At 33.0% G+C, this 25,451-nt stretch overlaps 2 protein-coding genes across 5 annotated transcripts in view; one reads left to right on the top strand and one right to left on the bottom strand.

The window, feature by feature from the left end:
* Positions 1–998: 998 nt before the first annotated feature.
* On the top strand, positions 999–5,537 carry MetRS-m (Methionyl-tRNA synthetase, mitochondrial). 3 transcript variants are annotated; one of them, XM_011067042.2, is made up of 8 exons: positions 999–1,540; positions 3,233–3,388; positions 3,490–3,764; positions 3,854–4,085; positions 4,331–4,387; positions 4,520–4,566; positions 4,651–4,885; positions 4,956–5,537. In XM_011067042.2, exons 1-8 carry the CDS (start codon positions 1,147–1,149, stop codon positions 5,522–5,524), a joined length of 1,965 nt encoding a protein of 654 aa, XP_011065344.1. In that variant the 5' UTR covers positions 999–1,146; the 3' UTR covers positions 5,525–5,537. The 3 variants fall into 3 exon arrangements, with proteins under 3 accessions (XP_011065344.1, XP_011065343.1, XP_087259052.1); XM_011067041.2 differs by having other exon boundaries at positions 1,007–1,540; positions 4,331–4,566; XM_087402926.1 differs by lacking the exon at positions 999–1,540 and adding an exon at positions 2,812–2,967 and having other exon boundaries at positions 4,331–4,566.
* A 659-nt stretch (positions 5,538–6,196) lies between these two features.
* Positions 6,197–25,451, bottom strand: part of Dop1 (dopamine receptor, D1) — a 112,562-nt gene continuing 93,307 nt past the window's right edge. For both annotated transcript variants that reach the window (XM_011067043.2, XM_011067044.2), the window contains exons 2-7: positions 15,775–15,844; positions 14,165–14,474; positions 12,954–13,095; positions 11,608–11,711; positions 10,255–10,537; positions 6,197–9,514 (exon numbers count right to left, since the gene is read on the bottom strand). In XM_011067043.2, coding sequence (XP_011065345.1) covers positions 9,230–9,514; positions 10,255–10,537; positions 11,608–11,711; positions 12,954–13,095; positions 14,165–14,474; positions 15,775–15,844 — 1,194 coding nt within the window. In that variant the 3' untranslated portion in view covers positions 6,197–9,229. The remainder of the gene's footprint in view (positions 9,515–10,254; positions 10,538–11,607; positions 11,712–12,953; positions 13,096–14,164; positions 14,475–15,774; positions 15,845–25,451) is intronic.

The raw sequence follows: 25,451 nt of genomic DNA, 5'->3' as shown, positions 1-25,451 counted from the left end.
CGACGCGGGCGCCGAATAACGGGGGGCACCGAACGTATCGCCGAGACTACTTTCCACTTGACGCTCGCAATTCTTTTAGTGCAATTCTTTTATTCAAGAAATAATTTCATGTTACTCCTTGTTATTTATCAAGTGTTAAACAAGGACAAACGCGAACGTTGGAACACAAGACGGATTTTTATTTTTGTCAATTTTGTATTTGCAATTGCAATGTGTTAAACAACAAAGTACAATTAATGTACTCTTCTGGTTGTGCTCTTCAGCAGAAGAAGCAGCCTTTGTAATAAGATGTTTTAGTATAATTGCTTTTTATCCTTTCTCGGTGAAAATTTTCTCACACTTTTATACGAATTATCGAAACACTTATCAGAAATACTGATGAGAAAGTCTAATTTTTTTCTTAGAAATTTTCATATATTTATTCCTGAAATATTTTAAATTTTCAAGATTTCTTGTCTTATAATTTCTGAAAAAATCTAAGAAAAATTTTCATCAAAGAATTGGTTTCTCTCTAAATGGATAAACCAATCGTATATTGAAGAAAAATCTTACAAAGCTACTTTTTTACTGAATACAGCCAATTTCATTTTTTTTTTCTCTACATTATGTATCGGATATTATAAGTTTTTATTTTCAACATTATGTATTGAATCAATATCTTTAATATTTGTGAAAGCTTCGAGGAACAAATCAATTGCAAGCAGAACAGTTATTATGATGTCAAAAGGACTCTAAAATGATCATTAAATCATTTTTCAATAATTTCCGATTCATTTTGACGTTATCGTGATTTGTTGTTCTGTTTGGAACTATTCACGGCTGAAGCTGTGCGAAACCAATATAAAATTTTAAACGGCGAATGCGAAAGGCTCTAGATGATTTATGTATTTTCGATAAACTCCTTGTACTTCGGCGATAGGCAAATCCAGAACAATGTGGGTCAAGGGTGTCTTTTTCACATAGCTACGATACTGCCGTACCGGAACCTCGTGCTACTTATCCATATCTTTACAAGCTATTGTTTGAACATTTAAAAATCGTCATCGTCATCGTCGCCATCGGTTACAGAATCGTTCAATCATGACGACGATAATTTCAGCGCCCCTGCGATAATGAAGGAAAACGGAACGATGCACGTTTGTTAGGATGAGGAGATTTAAAACGTCGGAGGCGACATCTGGATTATTAACTGACTTCACGCGTGACGGCGGCGCGACGACGCAACGTGCCACTTTCGCAGTTTCAGCTGACTTGATACGTGTTCGACAACTTCGACAGTGGATATTCATGGCAAGCGTTTTACTACGAAACGCAACGCGCTTGGGCAGGTATCTAAAGAGTAGTCGCATAACGGCAAGGACAAGCAACGAGAGGTACGTGATGACGAGCCGGGTGAGATTTGAAAAGGTTCTGGAGGAATTACAGAGGAATCCCTACTACGACAAATATGCTCAGAAAATTGCCAAACTGCAGCAGACCAGCCCGGAGGAGTTTCTGCAGCGCGTCGAGCACCAGGAGAAGAAAATACATGAGAAGCAAGGTATACGATCTTCACAAAGCTACTAAGCTTACAAGGCTACTATTTCTGTCAACATTGTTTCTTGCAACGATTATCTGTATTTTCTGACAATTATGAACTTGACTATAAATTTTTATGTTTCACAAATGCATTCCTATCTAGATATTACAACAAAGTTGAGTTTAGTCACTTGCATTACATTAGTGATCTGTTTTCTGTTGCTGGATTAGACTGCACTAGACTGCATGTTAGACTGAACTCTCTTTCTCGCTTTTGATAAATATCAAACATATACCTTTCTCACTTTAAGTTAAAAAAATGTACACTAGTTCAGTCACAGAAAACAGACCCCAGATTAGCTACTGAAAGCCGCTACATGAAAGAAATACAACATAAAATTAGCAAAGATAATGTAAAACAATATAAAAAGATAAATATAGTAGGCTAATGAGAGTCAACAACGATAAACAGTGCAATTATTTAGTAAACAATCAATAATCAGATGTTAGATTGATGTCTTCTTTATTTTGAACGTTTCGACTCTCTTTGGAGTCAGCAAGAATGATACAAGTATAATTAATTCACATGTCCATAATGTTTAAATCATTCACAAATTGAGCGTTGTTGTGATGGTTAACAATGCTGTATCTTTGTCAATTTGTGAGTGACTTAAACATTATGGACATGTGAGCTAATTATACTTGTATCATTCTTGCTGAGGAGGACTGTATGTAATTTTTACATAAAAAGAATTATTGTGAGTAAAGGATCAAATCATTGTTGTTAAAGAGAAACGTGAGAAAGCTGCGAATTTCTATCAAACTGAGGCAAAGCCAGCTTTGGAACCTGATACGCAAACGAAAGAAACATGTTTGGATAGCATAATGAAAGTTGATATGATAAAAAATAAATCGAAAGAGGAGATTATAAAAATATGGAATGAGTATCACAAACAGAAGGATTGTATCTGCGGTACGATGACGCCCGAGCAGTATGATAAAATGTTTGCACGCGGCAAGCAGTACTCCACCTTCCTTTTACCATTACCGAGAGAACAAGGCTATGAATTTATAATGTGCCAATTCTATGGCTCAGAAGTACACATGACTCCGCTCTTATGGTATCAGACTCACAAAGAAAATGCACCTGAGTGTTTGACTATGATACACTACACTGAATTGAGAGAGAATAAAGGCATTATACTCATGCGTGGAGAATTTGATACAAAATTACTACAAGTGCAAGAGGCACAATGTCTGGCTAATGAATTGCAGTTATATTATTGCAACGATCACGAACACAGATTACAGTTACTTGAAACGTTTACCAATAGACCCGACGAATTTAAGCACATGGATCTTATAGCTCAATTAGAAACAATATCTTTAGAGTTGAATAATGTTGAGACGAAGAGATAGAAATAAGAAATTATTTAATGTATTATAACTGTATGTACAAGAAATTAGTAGAAAATATAATAAATATTTTTAAGACGACGAGCCTATATATCATTTTTTCCATAAAATCATGAAAAATGTTTCTATTCATGAAAAATGTTTATGTCTATCTTGTAAAATAATCGTGCAACATAAAACGTAACTTTAATGTTACGAAAAATATGATATTTTGTTTTACTTTTTTGTCTAAAAATTTCTAAATGTTAATTGTTCACATGATAATAATAGTAATAATAATAATAAATTTAAATTTCAGTTAAACACGTAATTGCAAAGCCCTCGAAATCGGCGACATTTTCATTCTTATTAAAAAATATGCGGACATCTTGGAATCAAACAATAAAAAGGCACTATGTAAAAGATTCATCTCAAAATAAGTACATTACTACGCCGATTTTTTATGTAAATGCTGGTACGTAACTTTTTTTTAATTAAAAATTCCTGTCATTAATCTAAATTATTAAATAAGAAATTAAATAAGAAAATTATAAATTTATATATTTTGTATATTAGGTCCTCATATTGGACATTTATATAGCGCAGTTTTAGCCGATGCCATTGTTCGATACAACAATATGTTAGGTCACCAAACATTTTTTACTACTGGCACCGACGAACACGGTAACAAGATTAAAGCCGCTGCAGCTACAGCTGGTGTACCGAATCTCGAGTACTGTACAAGAATTTCGCAGCAATTCAGGGAAATGTGCGATAAGTTTGAAGTGGATTATTCGCGTTTCATTAGAACTACAGAAAAGCAGCATTGTGATGCAGTGTATCATTTTTGGGTTCTTAGAGCAAATTTATTTTTGAATGTCAAATCTTATATATATTTGTGATATTTTGTAACTCACATTAGAAAACTGAACACTTTCAGAAACAATTAGAAGAAAGAGGGCATATCTATCTGGGAAAGTACTCGGGATGGTATTGTGTATCGGACGAAGCATTCCTCTGTGATACAGAATTGGTGGAACAGAGAGATTCGACCGGAAAAGTAATCAAAGTCTCCGCGGAATCGGGAAACATAGTAGAATGGACTGAGGAAGAAAATTACAAGTTCCGACTTAGTGCATTTCAAAACGATCTCAAATATTGGCTCAAAGATGGTATAAAAAGATGTTGAATTTTAATTTAATTCATTGACTGCATTCAGAGAAAACTTATCAGTGAGCGCTTAGTGATTATTTAATTAATGGATTGATGCCTACATTCAGATTCATCGAGAAATTAAAGACAAGAATCAATTATATTAAAAAATCACTGAGCGCACTGATCAGTTTTTTCCACTAAACGCAGTAATTATTTCTCTTCCTTTTAAGATTACAAATTGTAAATTTCAGATCTTTTGTAGAAAACACAGTTAGACCAGCGCTGTATCACAAAACATTATCCCAGTGGATAGACGAAGGTACATGTTTACAAGACTTAAGCATTACTCGAATCAGAAACAAAATGCCATGGGCTATACCTTCCCCATGCGATGAATCTCACTCGATATATGTATGGTTAGATGCCTTAATAAATTATTTAACGGTCTTAGGATATCCAAATGAATCATATAAAGAACTTTGGCCGCCCACTATTCAAGTATGGATCATAATTCTTGGCTAATAATATATGAAAATTGTCAGATTAAAATATGGATTATATCAAAGAAAATTATTGATGTAGATAATTGGGAAAGATATTTTGAAGTTTCACGGTATCTATTGGCCAGCATTCTTAATAGCGATAGGTCTCGAGCCTCCAAAGACGTTACTGTGTCACGCTCATTGGACTGTTGATCATAGAAAAATGTCGAAGTCAAAAGGAAATGTAATTTCACCATTTGAAGCTGCAAATGATTATTCAGAAGAAGGATTACGATACTTTATTCTGAGAGAAGCGGTACCACAAAACGACGCAAGTAAGATAAATCATGCATTCACTTATTACATATCATTTGCATCAGATTTCTTAAAAATATATATTTGTAGATTATAGTCCAATCAAAATTATTAACACATTGAACTCCGAATTGGCGGATACATTGGGCAATCTAGTCAATCGTTGCGTGGGTAAAGCAATCAATCCATCCAAAGAGTTCCCTAATCCCGCAAGATATTGGAACGTGTTGCAGTCTCAGGTTGCCGATGAAACCAGAGAGAGTTTAAAATCCGTGGGCAGAAAAGCACGCGAAAGTTACGAGGAATACAATTTACATCATGTCGTAGACGCGGTCATGAATATGCTTCATTGCGCAAATAAGATGGTGGCGCATCATGAACCTTGGCAGCTGAGGAAACAAGTCGACAATGCAGATTCGATCGAGGAACTTAAAGCTGTTATATCGCTTGCTCTGGAAAGTAGTAGAATAGGTGCTTTAATATTATATCCAATTATACCAAGATTGAGCAGTAGTTTGCTCGATTTTCTAAATATCCCGAAGGAGAATCGCACATGGGCGAATACTGCGCCTGAATTTTTCAACAACAATAGTTTAAAAGAAAGGCGGAATATCGAACATAATAATTTGCTATTGTTTAAGAAAATAAGAAGTCAATAAATATTTACATATATTATTTGTGTATTTATTACAAAATCGCGCGAAGGAAGAGTGTACTAATTTTTATATATAAAAACTTCAAAACAATTAAACAAAATTTAATAATAAAAATTATAATCTTTAAACGTCTTTTCAGTATGGTATATACTCGATCTGTGTGAAGTTGGCTCTCCAACTTTTGAAAAAATTATCTTCGTCGTTTATTAGATGTAAAACAAGGACAGAATGAATAGCGCTAATAGCATCTCCCCGAATGCACCTTATAGCTTATTCGTTTGTTTTACAAGTGTGCAACGATTTGTTTCGGAATGTGCAAACGAAAATCTATCAATTGAGACTAGCTAATTTGCTTGTAGTTGGAAGCTAGTGTTAAATTAAGTGTGGCACCAAAGTAAATTATGAATAATGATGATTAAAATCAGGATAAATATTATATATATATATATATTCTGAATTATTACAAGAAAACATTTAAAAATTTGAGTTTATAGAAGTAATAGTTGAACGAAATATTAATTATAAATACTTATTAATTTCAAATCATTTCAGACAAATTAAATATTCTATGAATAAATGCAATAAGAATATCTTTTTTCGGCGTTTATTGATTATTTTCTGCTTCGATGGAACGTAGGAATCGGAAGAAAGAGGAAATCAGTAAAAAGTCACGAGTCAGATTTTCTTTTGTCGAAGTCTTAATCTAATATATTTACAGAGAACGGTCATTCAAATATATCAGTAGTATACATCAACATTGCGCACAAATCCTGCCGGTTAGAGAGTTTCCACCATTCCTATAGTCTATAACTTATGCATTCGTACATGAGAGAAAGAGAGACATTCTCTTTTGTTTCCTCTCGTGTCGGATCGTAATGCGCCTTGTATCGTAAATATAGATGTACCAAGGAAGCTCGATCCTCGCGAATGTCAAATTGGCTTGTGACTACTTCCTTCCACTCGGATATGTGATGCAGAATTGAATTGAGATTCGACGGGTGCTCGACGACGACTTTGCGTACATTCGATGAGCGCGCCCATTACATGAGATCTCGCATTTTTGCGAGTATCTCGCTATGTGTCTCTTTTTGCGCCCGTCAAATAGAAAAATAATTAAATGACTATTTACAAAATGGAAAATGAATTCTATAGTTCACTGCACGGCGTATCGCGCACGCCGGTGCGCTGACCTATTGCTATTAAGTTTTTCTTTTTTATATATAATATATATATATATATATATATATACATATATATATATATATATATATATATATATTTCCCATGACTTTTGATAGACGTTACTATTTAGAAACATATCAGTATTTTTGAGTAACATCCAGCTTTTAATATTGTAGATTGGCTATCGACATTGCTATCGACGTTGCTCCATTAAAGAGATTGCTTGATGAGATTAGTATCCTAAGTGCTACACTTGGATTCTTCTATTAATTGATAAATCCCACTCTACGCTTGTCGTCGCTTAAAAAAAAAAGGAAAATGAATGAAAAAACAAAAGAAGAAAACAATATTACGATTTCATGATGGATTATGTCTTCGGGATATGTTTTGAAGTAATTCCGGTGATTGTCTTAATTACAATAATTGATGTCTTCGCAAAATGCTGCACTTACATGGTCGAACACCACAGCCTTCACTCTTTTGCTATAAAAAAAAAAAGAGATATTCCTCTATCGTGCGAATACGCAATATGCATTACAACGAAAATATCGCATTTCGAAGAAACCCACGCGTTATTAATCACAATCATCATCATCAGTTAATCAAATCATGACGATGGCCATTGAGGCAGAGACACGACGTATGAAATGTTCATTTGTAAAAAATGTTTACTATCTGAAAAAACCTGGAAAATCTAAAATTTTCACGGGATTTCTTTTTACTCTTAAAAATCAGGGATTTTTATGAAATTTTATTGGTACCTACTCAGGAAAATTTAATTTTAAATTTAAATTCTGTCTTTTTGAAAACGTTATTTCTTTGATTATTTTTTCTTGCTAATACAAAATGTTGATAATCAATTATATTAATAATAGTAGGCCTATTCTTTTTAGCTGAATTTTTGCACCAATTCATCTTTCTCTCACTTCTCTTCTCCTAGAGAGAAAAGGAAGAAAGATGAATTGGTGTAAAAGATTCAACTAAAAAGAACAGGCCTAATGTGTTAGGTTGTAGGGAAAGTTTTCGCGCATGCCAATTGTTTGCATGCGTTGAAGGAGGATTTTCAATGTATTCGTGGTATTCGTATACTGTAAAAGGTGGACAAAGGTAGTAGAAAACGATGGCAAATACTTTGACCTATATTGTATCATTCATTTTATTTTAATAAAGAAAAATTGTCAAAAACACGCGGAAACTTTCCCTATACTCTAATATATGACATATGTATCATATATATTTAATTTAATTTAATTTACTTCATTGCAAAGCTCTATGAAAAGACTACATGTTAACAGAGTAATAGACGTAAAATATGGTATAATAAACTGTAGTAGCTTGCAAATGATTACGCATCAGCAAAACTGTTGTTACAAAGCCTATCAACAAAAACCAGGCATAAGAAAAAAAAAAGAATTTATGTAAGTATATTTACGTAAGTTTTCGTGTGTTGCAAATTTTTATAAAATTAAAAAATCAAGATAGAAAACAATATTCGGTAGAAAAGAATAACTTACTCTCTTCTGCGGCTTTAATAGTAGACGAAAGATCTCATAGAATCCCTGATCTCTAATTTTCAAAATATAGTTTGTTTTTTTGCATTCCAATTTATTTCAAAATTGTATTAAACTCTCTAATTTTTTACCAGAAATTATGAATAAAAATAACTAGAAAATATCCAGGAAATCTCAGGAAACTTTTTTTACAAGATTTTAGCAAACACCCTATTTAAAATTTGGCAAACGTCTCGCTTTATATTGTTCCTGCATTTACTAATATTGCTTTTGTAGAATTTGATGTTGAAGAAATACGAGCAACGCGTGTTCTATTGGTCCAAGAGAATTCTCGGATTAAATTAACAACTAACTAGAACACTGATTGATATTACGTGAGGAGAAATTCAATATAGCAGAGAGTATTATCCACATCCTCAGTTATGCTTATTTTACGCGACTGTATATAGCCAGAGTACGACATCGTTGTAACTGCAGCTGCAGTCTTCCTTTGAGCAGGCAGGCGGTTTGGCGTTCATTCCTTCGCGGATGCAAATACTAAACTTTAGTACGCGAGAGTAAACTATGCTTGTTGATACAGGCGATGCTGATTTTATGTACATTGCAAGTTCGTACGAAACAATAACAATAAGCGATATCGTTCTATTAGAAGTCGTGCAATCTGCCATCGATGTGTTTTCACGACGGTTTTCACTGCGAATTCGAAACAAAATTTTAAACAGCAAACAAAGAATGTAAATCTAAATGCTAAAATAAAATTATTTCGTATGTCGCGGAAGATCGCAGAAGTTTAACACGCCACTGTGAAGAACGAATTCCTCTTGCACGAAGCATATTTTAATTCGCGCATTAATGTTGTTATTCTCTGCCGGGATGATGTCGGTGTCTCCAGATTCGCAAATTCTTTGACGAGTAATGAAGCACGATTGCGACGACTTCAAAGACGAACAGCGAGAGCGAGATCCAGGAAAGAAATTGTTTAAAGTGACCGAGAAAGTCGAAAGACAAGCTCGCTTTATATGGCACTGACGATGGTGTCGCGATGTCGTTGAGCCATAACGCCGACCTGGCAGCTGTCTGCGCTCGATCTCGGACTGATGTTACATTCGACCATGGAACCATTCCGCTTCTGCACCACCACTGAACGGAATTCGCCGCACTCGCTGGTCGATGGCTGATTGCCTCGCGCGCGTGCCCCCTTCGTGAGGATCCTCTTGAACGCCTCCCGGAATTCAGTGTTGAAAATGCTGTAGATTATCGGGTTGAAGGCCGAGTTACTGTAACCGAGCCACGTGAGAACCTGTTTGGAAGGAAAAAACGACTTTGACATACCTTTATATAACGAAAATCGGAAAAATCCGCAAGTAAAAAATTGTTCTATGTGTGAGAAAAAAATTCTCACCTTTCTTTAGAGGGAAGAATTTTATAATAGCAATTTCCATATTTTCAAGGTTGATCCAGAATGAAAGACTTACTATGTCGCTTGGACCCGATCTATAATGGATATGGTAAGCACTTAGCCTTTTGTTCTAAGTTCAAAATTGTGACTTTTTTTCAAATGTTTCCGGTGTTGTCTTAAGCCGTAATCTCTTTAAGCTTTATAAGCGAGTTGGTCAGATCTCAGCTGTAAAGTTTAGAACTTAGAACAACTCGCAGTTTAGAGCAAAAGACTAAAGGTCTACTATATCTATTATAGATTGCAATTTAATACTAAAGATATCAATATTTCTTATTCATTAAAAAGTGATAAAATTATTGTAAAAATAAAAAAAATGACGAAAATCCAAACAGTAGTCAGTATAAAGAATAATATAACATATAAGGATAATATAACATAATTATTGAAAAGTAAAAAATCCTATTTTAAACACAAGGAATATAATATTAATTAAAAAATAGAAATAATCAATAATGATCGTCTGGTATTTTCAGTTAATCTTTTCTTTAAGAGAAAAAAAGAATTGGTTCTGAAAAGTTTTAAAAAAGTTTAATTAAATTGAAACAAATAATTTTGGATGCAGTTTGCGCAAAAAGTCGCACCTGGAACGCTCGGTGAGATATGCAGGTCTTGCAGTAGGCTGCGACAATGTTGACGCAGAAGAAGGGCACCCAGCATACCAGGAATACGCCCATGATTACACCAACGGTGATCGCAGCCTTGTGGTCGGACACATGATAAGGGCTGGTTGGCTTCGTCTTCGTCTGCGGCTTCGGTGGCTTGCAACGACTGCTCTTCGAGCGAAAACTCTTGGCCATGGAGGTGTCCGGCAGCTTCGTCACTGCTCGGATACTTTTCACGTGTTTCTGCGCGTAGCAATAGAGCCTAGAAAAGGAAATATTCCTTAATGCATGGAACAAAATTCTTTTCATTTTTCTTTCTCTCTCTCTCTCTCTCTCTCTCCCTCTCTCAGTCATTAATATTATTATTATTATTACACCACCACTACAAGTATTAGAAAGAATTTTGAAAAGCTGAAATAAAAGTTTAAAAGTTTAACGATAAAAATAAGATAAAATAAGATAAAATAAAACTCTCAAGTTTTACAAATTAAAGGAAGGAGAGGCGTGATAGTGCGTAGTTACTTATTTAAAAAAAAAAAAAAAGAAAAACACTTTAATTATTCACCTCATTCGCAAAGTATATGCATCTGTATTCTGTATGCGTTTTGATTTACTTTCAAGTTATTATTCGGAGAAAGAAAAATATAAAATATAATTTAAAAATTAACAGAAAGAACAGTTTATTGGAGTATATAATAATTTAGCTGAATACAGATTTAGATAGATACAGATCTGAAAATAACTTCGTTGGATCAAAAATAATTGTGTAGGAAACTCAAGCATGATAACAGACGCTATTAAAAGTTTTGACACTCTAACAACCAGTTTAAACGTAATTATTTTCATAGTCCAACAAAATTTATTTTCAGATCTGTATCTATCTAAATTTGTATTCAGTTAAATTATTATATACTCCAATAAACTATTCTTTTCGTGTAGAGAACACGTCCAATCTTGACAGTGATATACAATTACATTTTTGTGTAAAGAAACAAAATCAAGTGGATAAAGAAATGATTCAACGCCTATTGGAAATTTATCATTCGGCATCCGACGCATTGTTCTGCTAAACGAATTGGTGGTATTGTTGCGTGTGTGATTTATCTCTTCTATGGATTTTTAAACGAAGATGCGAGCTTTTTTCGAGCGCATTGTTTTTATCTTCAAACTCATTCGGGATTGTGGATTACCGGAGCTAGTCATGTTTTATTGAACGTCATACGAGCTACGTCATTCATACAGAGTATGGCGAACGATTATGGTAAGAGTGCGAACTAAAAAGTTAAATTAATTTGCGTCTGAATAGTGATGGGCGTCAGTGGGCGATCTTACCTGCAATATATACCCAGCATTACAATGCAGGGCACGTAGAAAGATATGCAAGAGGACACCACCGCATAGGTGGGTGTAATGTCTAGGGCACACGTAGGGTGCTCCTGTAAAGGTAAAAGATGAATAATTAACGAGAAAAATGGCAAAGATTGCGTAAATTGCAATGTTTCAGATGCAAACGGTATCACGGGGTAAAACGAGAAATTTCATTTTTGGAATGAAGTGTTAGCTTCGTGTGAAAATAGCTGATTTGTATTTATGTCGAGAAATTGTATGTCGCTCTGTATGAGAGCGACAGACTAACCAACAAGTTATGAGTTCAAATTGCGTTATCTTGTATATACAATTTCAAAATCCATACTTAGCGAGAGTTAGCTACAGAAAAACTCTGTAGATATAGATGAAAACATCACACTCTCCTATCCGACAATGCAAAAAAATTACTCTCACAATTAAGTTTAACTTTTTATTAACTTGTTTTTAACTTGTGGTTAAGCTTAACTACAAATTAACCAGATAATGAAAAATTGGACTTAATTGTGAGAATAGTTTTTTGCATCGTTGGATGAAAAATCAAAATAAAAAATTGGATTTTACTGATAACAAACTGTATGAGCAATTATTAATCAAAATTGAATATATTAGGAGCTAACACTATAAAATCTAGATTTAAACCTGACTTGCCGAGACATTTAAAGATAAATTTATTTAATTCAAGTGAATAAGTCTATCATAATCAGTGTAATTATAGCTCTTTTAAGGCGGCTTTATTGCGTATCTACGCATCATCTTTAATGCTGCATATCAAAATTTAAACGAATTTCACTCATTGTAAGAGATCTATCCAGTCAAACAAATTTATTTTTAATTTCTCTGAGTATTCGAAAGCAATAACATTTATTTTTTTTTATAACACTCGACATGACTTTAATTTCACATGATTGATACCACCGTAGAGAATACTTGGAATTTTTCATCCCGCATTCCACTTGGTGCTTGTAACGCTTTTGGAATCATTTCATCCTTGTCGCTTATCAAATGTTAAACAAGGACAAATATTCATGAGCGTGTGAGCACCACGTAGAACACATCTCGGGTAATACTTATAATTGCAAACTTTTTTTTAAAATAATATGTACACTTCAAATATTGAAATAAACGGAATTCGTATTTTATAAATTTCTCATAGAAAGGATTACTCACTAATTAAAACCTATAATTTGCTCAAGAGCTGAAGTTCGTTCAGTAGAAAATCGTTTCATTACGTATTCAAACAAATCGCATTGATGTATGTATTGAACTGCTGATATTAATATCGACACAATTAAATTTCGCGGATATCTTACCTCCACTATCTCTTCATACATGGGTTGATCATCATTCCTATGAAGATCTAGACTGATCGGTACGAAGGATATGAGTCCTGCTAGAAGCCATACAACGATGATGCCACCAATGGCAACTCTTCTGGTTACCCAACGGCCGTATCTAAAATAACAACGTTTGACAATCTTTATTTTAAAACTCTATAATTCTTTTTGAATCCTGGTGAAAATAAAGAGTGTAAGTTAAATGCAGGAGGAAAGTGAAAGGAGAGAGTAACAGAAGCGTAAACAAAACTTCTAGGAAGCGTAAATTGGAACAGTATGTAAAAAAAGACGTTTGCCTTTTAAAAATATTTTTTTTATGCTATTCCAATTTACGTTTCATAGAAGTTTCATTGATGTTTCTGTTACTTTCTCTTTATATATCTCGCATACTCAGAGTTTTATTTTTGTAAGGGAAAATTTAGATACATTAATTTCTTAGGATTAAAATATTTTCAAATATATTAAAATATTTTCAAATACATTTTGACATTATTTTCTAACAATTTTTGTTTAACTATTTGGAACTCTCCGCAAAATTATATCTCTCTCATATAAATAATTTTATCTTGTAAAAATGTCTTTTAACCACATTAAAAGAGAGAGAGAGAGAGAGAGAGAGAGAGAGAGAGAGAGAGAGAGAGAGAAACAGTTCTTAATTTACAAATTATTCGATAATTCTTCTTTGAAGGAAATAATACAAGGAAATAATAATTTTTAAATACTTAGATAGATATTCTACAAATCTGAAAATAAATTTGTTGGATTTTATCAAAATAATTATGTAGAAAACTCAAGCATGATGAGCAATGCCGCAAAAAGTTTTTTAACATTATATAATAGCAACATTATATAATAGCAACCAGTTTGAGCGACATAATTGTTTTGACAGGGAACAATTTTGAACAAGGTACAATTCTATGTAAACAAATAAGATTTGAATCCAATTTTTTGAGATTTAAGTTTTATTTTTTCTCGTTTGACGACTTCCTTTAGTATAATGAGATCAAGATTACCAAATTGAAATTTAGCATTTGGATTAAAATCTTATTTCTTTTAGAATTGTACCATGTTCAAAATTGTATCAACTTACCCTATTTAGGTTGTTTCCAACAAAATTATTTTCAGATCTGTACTTATCTAAATTTTGAGATACTTTAGCAAAATTTTGTTTTTTCGGTATATCTCACCTGAGGGGATCCTTGATGTGTATATAACGATCGAGTGATATGGCGCATAGATTCAGAATAGAGGCAGTGCTGCACATAACATCGAAGGCGATCCAGATGTCGCAGAACCACATTCCGAAGATCCAGTAGCCGAGGAGATCGTTGACCCCGGCAAAGGTCATCACCAGCCCACCGACGAAGAGGTCGGCGACGGCCAGGGAGGCCAGGAAGAGGTTGCCGATCCTCCGTAGCCCGCGGTCGGTGTAGATCGCCACGCAGACCAAGACGTTGCCGGCGACGGAGAAGAATATCAGGATCACGAGGAGGAATCCTACGGATATCGCGGAGATCCGTCTAGCGGAGAATCGCCAGGACACGCTACTGTTCAACCGTACAACACATCGCCCCTCGAAGCGCGTCGGCCTTTAAGAAATCCGACGTCGTGTCGGTCGGTCGATGAAATATGATTCGTCGCTATTCATCGAATTCAATTGAAGGATGAATAAGAAGAGTCGCGTCATGCTGATGCAGCGCAAATATCGGTATTACTACTAGTATTGGATGTTGTATAATGAATATCATTTTCCGAGAAATTTTGAGATATACGTATTAAAACTTTTACTGCACGATATAATAAATGTTATTTATGAAGGATCTCGGAAGCTCCGACCTTCGTCCTAATGAAATCGCTTCTGGCGAAATTGGTATCGATTACTCATCGGAAAAAAATCGAGGGTGGCCGTAATCTCCTATGATTTTTAATATTTGGCGTTACATGTATTTCTATAATTAATGTGTTACAAACGTTGAAAAGATGGTATACAGGTGAAGCTGAGTGAACAAAATGAACAAAGAGCCGGTAAATCCGTTCTGGTTCATGTGCATATCCCCTTTAAAAGGCTAGATTCAGCAGAGTATATAATTCGCTTCGTGAACCTTTATTTTATCGATAACGTAAGCACCATAGTAAAGTAATTTACGCTAAAACGTCGATCAGGACAACTCTTGCTGCCTCTTAAAATTTCAGGCAAGTCTTCTGCATAGGCTGCGACTCTTTAAGAAGGATTTTATTTTATATTTGATTTTATATAAAGTTTTACTTGAAGGAAAAAATTAAAAATCAGTATTTCTAATTTTAAATATATAATAAATCATCAATAAATTGTCGCAACACTTCAATGTATTCTGATAGATCTTAAAAATACTGTTCTTAAAAACAAGATCTAGACTTTTGATTTTTCATTTATTAAATCTTAAATAAAAAGTCTCTACAATTAAAGTTCTTTCATTTCTAGCAAAAAATATTACAAGATTATAGTACAGGAATATTGTGTAAAGGACATCGTTAGAATTCGTGATGAGTATCGATGTGACAGAAATTACGACACTCACCCTCGGGATACGCGTCTAATCATAATTTATTTGATTCTATCGGTTATATTAAGCAGCAAGAGAGCGTTCGAGGGATAAGGCAGCAGAAATGTGTCGAGAGAGAGAGCCTAAGAAGAAAGGCGAAGACTACCATCGGTATGATTGGACGGGATCAGATCGGAGCTTCCGAGAGTAGACACTCTTGGGAGGCTGTCTTCGAGGGGCGATTCGCGATCGATCAAATGGAAAGTTTAGCGAACCAACTACGAGCACCGACAGCAGCGAGAAAGCGTCTTCAGGCAGATCTTCTTCCCCGTCTGTCAGGTTACTCTGCGAAAAGACAAAGAGAGATTGTGTGAATGCGAGGCTTGGAGTTTGTGATGATTTACGCGAGGCAGGGGAGACTTAATTGGAGTTAGCTTAAGCCAAATTATCATAAGCGTGACTACATAACAGCTGCAGCCACAACTGACACATCTACAGTGAGATAAGGAGTAAATAAAAATCAATTTGCGTGAAAAGAAGCGCAGGGATACTACAAAGATGTTGACGTTGCAAGGATCAACGTCTTTGATGTTCTCTAGAGCTTCGAATCTTCTTCTTTTTCTAGATTTTTTTCTCAGTAAAGGCACATACACGTACTTTTGAATGTCTCTATGTTGTCGCATTTTATGGTAGAATCGTGATACGATAAAATCATGATAAAAGAAGTTCTGCCGCGCTAACTTGCCGTTATCCATGGAAGGGTGGTTACAGCTTTTAGTATTCTTTATCGCAGATGCTATTTCCCATCTCGAGATCCAGCTATCTTGGCATAAACGTAGGATTTCGAAATAATAAAGTTGCTTTGCTTCTGTTTTTTATGGTGGTAGACGCAGGTAGGCGCTACAATTACCTACGCTGAGCGAATATATAGTCCAATGCATCTCGCTTGTAATTACGATTTTAAAGTTAATACTTTGATGCAAGATTTATTTACCGGTCATGAAATTACTCTCTCGTATTTTACAATATGATATAACTCAAAATTACCGATGATTCAACTTAAAATGTGACAATAAATCTAAAGATTACTATTACTTGAAATCTACACATTTTTATGTATAATAATTGATATTTACGCAAATTTCGTGACTAAATATGTACACTAAGAACAAAAATTGTTCATTTGACTAAATTAATTCATTACTTTAAATTAATTCAGTTCGTCTTTATTTCTTTTGTTGGAGAATGTATGTATTCAAATATAATTAATATATTTACATACATTCTTCAAAAGAATGTATGTAAGAAAGAAAGATAAACTAAATTAATTTTAGTTAAATGAAATAAAGACCAACTAAATTAATTTAATCAAAGAAACAATTTTTTTGCTCAGTGTGATATGGATAAAAAAAAATCGCTTCAGTTTTTTATAGCAATTAACAGGTATACGGAAAAAATGATTTTGCTGAAGTATCTAAAAATTTAATAAAATAATTTTGTTGGGTTATCAAAATAATTATGTAGAACGTTCAAGCACAATGGACAATGTGCAACAAATTTTGATATTCTAGCAACTAACTAGTACATTCTATGTAATTATTTTCAGATCAATTTTTCAGACAGTCTAACAAAATTATTTTCAAATCTACGTCTAGCTAAATTTAAAAAAAGAGAATAATAGCCAATAACAAATAATAGATGTTAACTTTAAAAAGATGTACTAGATGGGGTGAAAAGTAACCTCCTTGACCACCAGAATGCGCCACTACTGCAAAAAAGTTTATGGTGCCTTGTAGTCCGTTCATATTTAGGCAGACATGCCAAGTGGCAGTGCGATACTGCCCTTAGTTTTGTTTTGAGAGCTGATTGTTGTTGACGTGTTTGCGAAAACGATTTTCGTTCTCTCATAAAACATTATTTTTTGAGAGGCAAAACGGCGAAGGAAACAAAAGAAAAGTTGGATAAATATTATGTGGCTAATACTCCGTCAGATTACACCGTCAAATATTGGTTTCGAGAGTTTCGTGGTGGCCGCAACTCCACTACCGATGAAGTCCGCAGCGGCAGGCCCTCCGATGCGGTTACCGAGGAAAATGTCAAAAAAATACATGAAATGGTGTTGGCTGACCGGAAAGTGAAGGTGCGCGAGCTAGCAGATGCTACAAAGATTAGTACTGAGCGAACACGCCATATTTTGGGCGAGATTCTGCATAAGAAAAAAATTTTTTTCATTCCCAAGGAGGTTACTTTTCACCCCACCTAGTAACTACAATTTTTCAACCAATAACATACATGTAAACCAATAAAATATATATAATATTTCTACTCCACTTAATCTTTATCAGTTAAAAAAACATTTCATTCAATTAAACATAATACTTTCATAATTTAATTAATAAAATTGTAATCTAAACAAATATAAATTGAAACAGCATATTTCGAACAGAATAAAAACAGTATACACGTGTATATATTACGTATTAAATTTTTAAATAGTTTAGCAAAATCTTTCCGTATAGGCATTATAATTATCCGTACTGGACGGATATATAGCCTGATATACATTTTTTGTAATTATGGCTTTAAAATTAATACTCTGGTGCAACATTTATTCAACGATATTATTCTTTCATGTTCTGTTAATACAGTTCAATGCATTATTCTGACGATTTGACCTAAAATGCAACGGCAAATTCTGATGACACCTATTAATTGACCTATATCCACATTTACATAGATTTCATGATTAAATACATGATATGCATTGAAAATAAATAAATCATGATCCTTTACATTCGCGATATTCGGTAGTGTTTCACATTATGGAGCGGCTCGTCTTTTAAGCAGATCAATCGTTCCACGTTTCATTTCTCGAGGGTGCAATAATCTGTGTAACACGTCACATTGAAATCTCACCGCGGAAACTTTCGAAAGTAGAGCGATGTTTATCGATTCATTAGATATGCAATACAGCATACGGCGCAACCGCTTTATATTCTATACTCACGCGGCTTATATTATATATATTATATATTAAGTCGTATGCCCCTCTTACGACTTGGAGAACACTTTTCGTTCGAAATTTCGCTCGTGGAATAATTACGTCGGTGCAAATTATGCACCGGTGCTTATGAATTTAAAATAAGCATGCGGTAAGCGACAACAAGCGTCTTTTACGTCTCAAAATTCCAGTCTAGAATTTCCCGGATAGAATTTCCATTTCGACGAGTTGAAATCGCTTAGTGCGCGATTCTCTTTCGTCCCAATTTTTCGCTCGATTGCACTCGATTTCTAGAATTCTAGCTAATTGTTCCAATTCATCCTGACTTCTCGCAAACATTCTCTCAGATTTGACTCACGCTAAGATTTCCTATTACTCAATATCAAGTTAATATCGATTGTTCAATCGATTGTAAGTAACAGAATTTTATTTCCGTGCATTTTAAGGATGAGCATCGAAGATAAAAAAAATTGTTTCTACTATTCTCACAAAAAAATTGAAAGAATCAACGTGTAAAGCATATAGGAATCCTGTTAAATTAAAATAAAAAAGTGTTATTTGTTCGAGATTGTTTTTTACATATTATATATTTCGATCGGGTCAACATATTAGGGCAATAGTGTTAAATTAAAAAACCAAAACATTTTGCAACATAAATATGCTTTAAAACGTATAACAATACAAAAATAAAATTTTTGTTATAAATAATGGTCCGCTCAATACGAATATTTTAAATATACTCTAAATATTTACATTTTTCAAAAATGCATTTATGAGTTTAAATGAGAATACAAAGTTTTATTTCCATAAATCATTTTTGCCAAATCATATACCTAAATATACATGATTTTATTATTTCTGAAAAAGATTAATATTCTAAGAAGGAAATAAAATGAATTAATATTAAATCTTTTTTGTATATATCTTTAAACAGTTCATTAAAAAAGTATAATATAAATATATCACTTTTTATAAAGATTTTCAACGTTAGTAAAAAAAATATATATGATTATATATATATGATTATATATATGTATGTACATGAAAATAATGATTTTGCTAAAATATCCAAAAATTTAATTAGATAGGTCTAAAAATAATTATGTTGGACTATCTAAATAATTATATTCAATACTTATGCTAGTTATTGAAATGTCAAAACTTTTTATAGCATTTTAATTATGCATGTATTCATGAGTATTCTACACATAATTATTTTGATGGTTCAACATAGTTACTTTCAGATCTGTATCTGGTTTAATTTTTATAAACTTCAGCAAAGTCATTTTCCTATAGACAATTATATACATGTATAATATTATATATAATTATATATACTTCATATATACATATTACATATAATTATATTATATTATGTACAATAATAATATTAGGTGTTGGAATTAATTCGTAGCGTTTTTAATGAAAGAATGTTATTTATTTCACATGAGCATTAAAAAATACATTAATGAAAGTACTTTCCATCACTTGTAAAACGCTACGAATTAATTCCAACACCTAATATATTATATTATGTACAATATATATATATATATATATATATATATATATATATTATACATATGCCCATATGTCTAATTTCTTCTTTCATCTAATGCAAGCAGATCACGTACTCTTGATATAGTACGGTCAACTTAGTGAGATATCCTGATGCATTGAAAGTGTAATAGCGAGCGCTTCTTCCATTTATGTACAATACCTTTGCGACATAATATATGGCACAGCGTGAGTAGACTCGTAAGAGGAAACGCATTAGTGTTACAAATAAACTCTTCAGAAAATATAGTCATTGGATTTAGATGTAATTAATCCCCGACGGGCTATTGTACAATTTACCGTGTAATGTACAATGCACGTGTTACGAGTTTTCTAAAACGCTTTTAAGCGGATCTTAGAGGATTAATATTGTACAATATTATTGATCATCTCAATTCAAAATAAACAGTCTCTTAATACAGCTTCCAGACGATAATTAATATTGTGCAATAATATTGATCCAGAGGCTATATTGAGCCTGTTTGTTTTAAATTGTTTAAAAGAGACATCACTGTGTTCAGCAGAAAAAAATAGCTTTGCAACTGATGCAAAATTCTGTAACATGATTTATATATTTAGATTTAGTAAGGAACTAAGGATAACAATCAATTGTTTACAAAAAAATTTTTACAACAATTTCAAAGCTGCTTTTTCTGCTGGAAGCGATTGAAAATAATGTATAAAATAACTGTACAGTAATATTGAGCGTTTAGGGGCCGCTTTAAATTCATCGCGTGAGATTAGTATATGTAAATAATGCATATTTGCAAAAACTCAATAACTTTCTTTCGCGATTAACATATGTTGTCGGATTCTCACCGCGTCGCGTCGGTTATTTTCTCATCCTATAGTATGAATGGATCCACCATTTCCGAAAGTTCGCGTCGACAGATGATATATATCCCGGTCTTCGTTTATTTCCTTTCTCTCACGATTCTCGTTCGAGAAGACCGGTTTAGGTCAATGATCGATTCGTCCTGGGAACGACGATTTGTGGCTGTGGCTGACAGTCGACGATTTTCTACAAGTCAGTTCGAAAAAAAAAAAAAACACAGAAACACGTGGGATACTTGCGTTCTCTTCGAAATGTTCTGCGGAACAGCGCTATTAATTTATTTACATTGACGGTACATCATTTGCGGTGAAAGCGTTTTATATAATCAATCAAAAAAAGAAAAAGAAACTCTCAAATTAAACGTATACCAAGAGATTAGCGTTTTAATTCTTTTTACCGCGAGGTACACTTTCTCATCGGCCGAGAAATCGGCATTTCTATGAGTTAATTACTTAAAAAAAAAAAAAAAAAGACTAATTCATTAATTACAAATAAATTCTTGTTTTACTTAATTTATGAAATTATTCTCCTAAAGAGCAATCTGTTGCACATTCTAAAATCATTCTACTAACAATAAACAGCAAACGATTGGACGTTCTAAAAGCAAGCTTTTTATCGGTGTAAAAAATATGCTATTTAAAATCATTAATTTTCGTAGTTAATCTAGTAGTTAAAGTGCACGACTCGTAATTTGTGCAACGCTAGATTGCGCACATTTCAGATATTAGCACCCTGTGATATACGAGCTTAGCAGAGTTTCAAACTGCGTGCAGTAGTTCGCGAATAAATTCGCTGCAGGCGCGTGAGCAAAGATAGCGAATGCGGCAATTGCGCTGCGCCGGCTGCAGTTTAAAGCTGGTGAGTAAGAAAAGTTAACACGTGGACCACATACGCCCGACGAAGATAATATGAGAGGGAAAATGACCATAACGACCATTTAATGAATGACAAAAACAAAAGGGAAACGTATCGAACGAGCGGAAAAGAGGAAGAAAAAAGAATGGAACCGCGTTTCCCGACGCTCTCGTTAGTTTTATATAAAATTACTTTTACGCCTTCAAACGTTTCCGTTATGGACTATCGATTCGTCGTGCAAGTTATGTTACGAATGTTTCATGCATGTGCACGTATCTCTTTCATCTCTCTTTTCCTCACATATTCCCTCGAATATAAACCAGCCAGTTATATGACGAAACGTTGCCTCAATTTTCACCAATTCGCTTTCTTAGGCGAACCTACTTAAAACGCGTATCAATTTGAATGGTTCAACGAATTTTCTACTATCACCTTCATTGTGCTTGACATTTATGGACGTGGCCGATTCAGCGTTTCACGATGCTGGATTCACATAATGTTCGAAAAATATTCGTTAAATTCTACAATCATAAAATAAGGTTTGTTGCATTTATTTCATCCAATTAAAATTCTTTTTTGTATTTTTATTTCGTATCTTCACATATTCAAATAATTAAAATATTTTATTATCAGAAATTGAAAAACATTCGCGTATCTAACACGATATATTATATTTGTCTATTCTCTTTTCAATTTTCTCGTTTCTGACATCGTATATATTCTACGATATGAAATCTTTCAGAACTTTTAACTGTGAATTTCAAAATTTAAATATATTCCATATTCATAGTTTGATTAGTATCTATAGAGAATGATTATAAAGTCTTTGTACAGCTTTCAACTTTTGTAACTTTAGTTCTGTATATAATAAAATGAATCTTTAAGAGAAACAAGTGAATATATATATTTACATACATTTAAGATGTACGGAAAGAACAATAGCTACGTTTACATGCCATGCGCTTAATCCGCGACCTATACAATAAGTGTCTTTATTTAACTTACAGGATAAATAAAGACATCTATTGTAAGGCCGTGGCCTAAATACAATACATGTAAACATAACCATTTTTAAGGAAATATTTAAAAATGTAGCTACAGATCTGAAAATAATTTTATTGGACCATTGAAATAATTATGTAAAAAATTCAAGTATAATGAGCATTGTTACAAAAAGTTTTGATACAGTAATTAGCTTTAGCATCTTATACATAATTATTTTGATAGTCCAACAAAATTATTTCCTGTCTATATATCTAACTAAATTTTTAGATATTTCAGCAAAACTGTTCTTTCTGTATATATATATATTTTTTTTTCTCAGTGTACAATATATTTATAAATCAAATATATTATTACATATATATCATTTACATTACATTATATATTATAATAATATATCATATAACAATATATTTTGTTTATAAGTATATTGTACACTGAGAAAAATTTCAGATTAAAAATGAACCAAGAGATTCTAATCATATCAATCAGAATTCTAATTAAAGAATTTTATCAGATTCAACCACAAAATTCTGATGGATTTTTTTCTATCAAAATTTCAATTAATGCAATCAAATCCTTTTTTCAATATGCACATAAATAAATAAGAAAATAAAGTCAAATATATGTATATATACGTATATTCCGTTTTATTTATTCTTTGTCTGTTTTCCATCATTTCAAATGTAACACGACTCTGTGAGAACACTCAAAATTTTCCCGTGCACCTGAGATGATATGTATTTTATCGCACGCGACGCGGCGGAAAATCCTCCGGTGCATCATCGATTTGCCGGATATATCGCATCGTCTGCATGCATATGCATGGGAAAATATTTTATTGCATCGTCCACACGGAATATCGATGCCGCTGATAACAAATGATTGCTCGATCAGCACATGCGTCGCATCACGTCGCATTCGCCAGTTCTCCCTGCAATCGTCACGTCGCGAGATGCATGGCTGAACATGTAGGTACATGGCGATATGCAACGATTATTTTACGAATTCACGATGTACTAGATCGAATATATTAGAGATATCGAAATTGCATGTTTCTATTAGCAGAATATTACCAATCCGTCTTTTAACATCAACGATATTCAATCTCCATAATTCAATTTTTATGAAGTCTCCAAATTAGTCAATGTTAACAAATTAGTATATGTCAACGAATTCAATCTATCAAAAAGTTAACTTTCGTAAATATACACAAAGAGGACGATTTTATTGAAGTATCTAAAAATTTAGATAGGTATAGATAAGAAAATAATTTCGTTGAACTATCAAAATGATTACGTAGAACGTGTTAATAATTATTATATAAAACTTTTTTGCAGTATTGCTGATGCAGTGAGTTTTCTAATAATTATTTTGACAATAAAATTATTTTTTTCTCTGTAGCCAGCTAAATTTTTAGATATTTCAGGAAAATCGTTCTTTTTGTGTAATAAATCGATGTAAAACTTCCTCTAATCTATTTTATGTGCCTAAATTTGCGTGCATAAGTTTATTAGATTCTTATAAAAAGCTTTCCCAAAGAAATTTAAAGATAATGGAAAGAAACTAGGACTGCGTTCCAATATTTATTTCCAGGGGCGCGATTCCGTAACTATCTTTACACGCCTACCGATAGTTGTCGATGTTGTTGCGCAGATATTTTATATGATGAAAAAGCTGCGCAACAATACTCCCAGTATTGAAAATCTATAGATTTTACACAAGTTACATGCACTAGATTTTCAGTACTAGCAGTGAATATCGGAACGCAGCCTAGACATGCTTACAAAAAATGGCATTTATGTTATTTACATAAATTCTTCTTCCATTTTTCTTTTTAAAAACATCTCTCTTCCCCGAATCAGATTGCGATAGACATGAGCGATAATCATCGTCGAAATTAGTTGTGGTTTATTATTTTGACAGATCAAAGGAATCAGTAGGATACATGTGTGACGTATTGTACAAGTGATTGCCACGTGGTTAATTACTACGCTTATTTTGATGTTGAGAGACGATCGTACAGCCTGCGTATTTCAAATGTGCATGCACAATTGTGATTGTCGGTTTATCACTTGTCGATTGCTTTTTTAATTTACATTTTAATGATAATTGCATTGTCTGCTGGCATCTTCTACACAGCAAAGTATATAACATTACAAATATTGTGTTATATTACAATGAATTACAACATTATATCAAAATACGTTTATACATTGCCTATCTGTCGAGTATTGATTTATAGTATAAATCAATACTCGACAGATTTTATATCGACGAATATAGATATATTACATTATTGCACTATCTATTTTTCTGATTTTTAAACCTTTTGTAATAATATCCCAGAATAATATCAAGAGTTCGTAATATTCATATAAATAAATTCATATAAATAAATAAATAAAATAATTTACGTAAAAAAATGTAATATTAAGCACGACACAGTTTATATGCGAATGCGCGGATTTTATTTAATTTATAAATGGATGTAACGGATTTATAAATGTATCCAAATATTCTATTGGTTGCAAACGTATCATAGGTACATTTAAAATTTAAACATTGACTCGTCTGTTAATTATCGATTTATATGATACAAATATATTACACAGAGTTACCCATTTCTCGGATCCTTAAATCAAATATTTTTATAATAATACTGCAGAGAATAACATTCATATAAATAAATTAATATAACT

The sequence above is a fragment of the Acromyrmex echinatior genome, chromosome 1 (assembly GCF_024713525.1).
Source record: "Acromyrmex echinatior isolate Ae372 chromosome 1, ASM2471352v2, whole genome shotgun sequence".
NCBI lineage: Eukaryota > Metazoa > Arthropoda > Insecta > Hymenoptera > Formicidae > Acromyrmex > Acromyrmex echinatior.
The sequence above is the reverse complement of the archived record's forward strand: the minus strand, read 5'-3'. Positions and strand labels throughout refer to the sequence as shown.

Bases quoted from the DNA above. Each gene is read 5' to 3' on its own strand.
- MetRS-m (XM_011067041.2), top strand. From the start codon at position 1,147: ATGAGGAGATTTAAAACGTCGGAGGCGACATCTGGATTATTAACTGAC. The intron at 3,765-3,853 runs GTTCTTAGAGCA...GAACACTTTCAG, and splicing joins ATGCAGTGTATCATTTTTGG to AAACAATTAGAAGAAAGAGG. The intron at 4,086-4,330 runs GTATAAAAAGAT...GATCTTTTGTAG, and splicing joins CAAATATTGGCTCAAAGATG to AAAACACAGTTAGACCAGCG.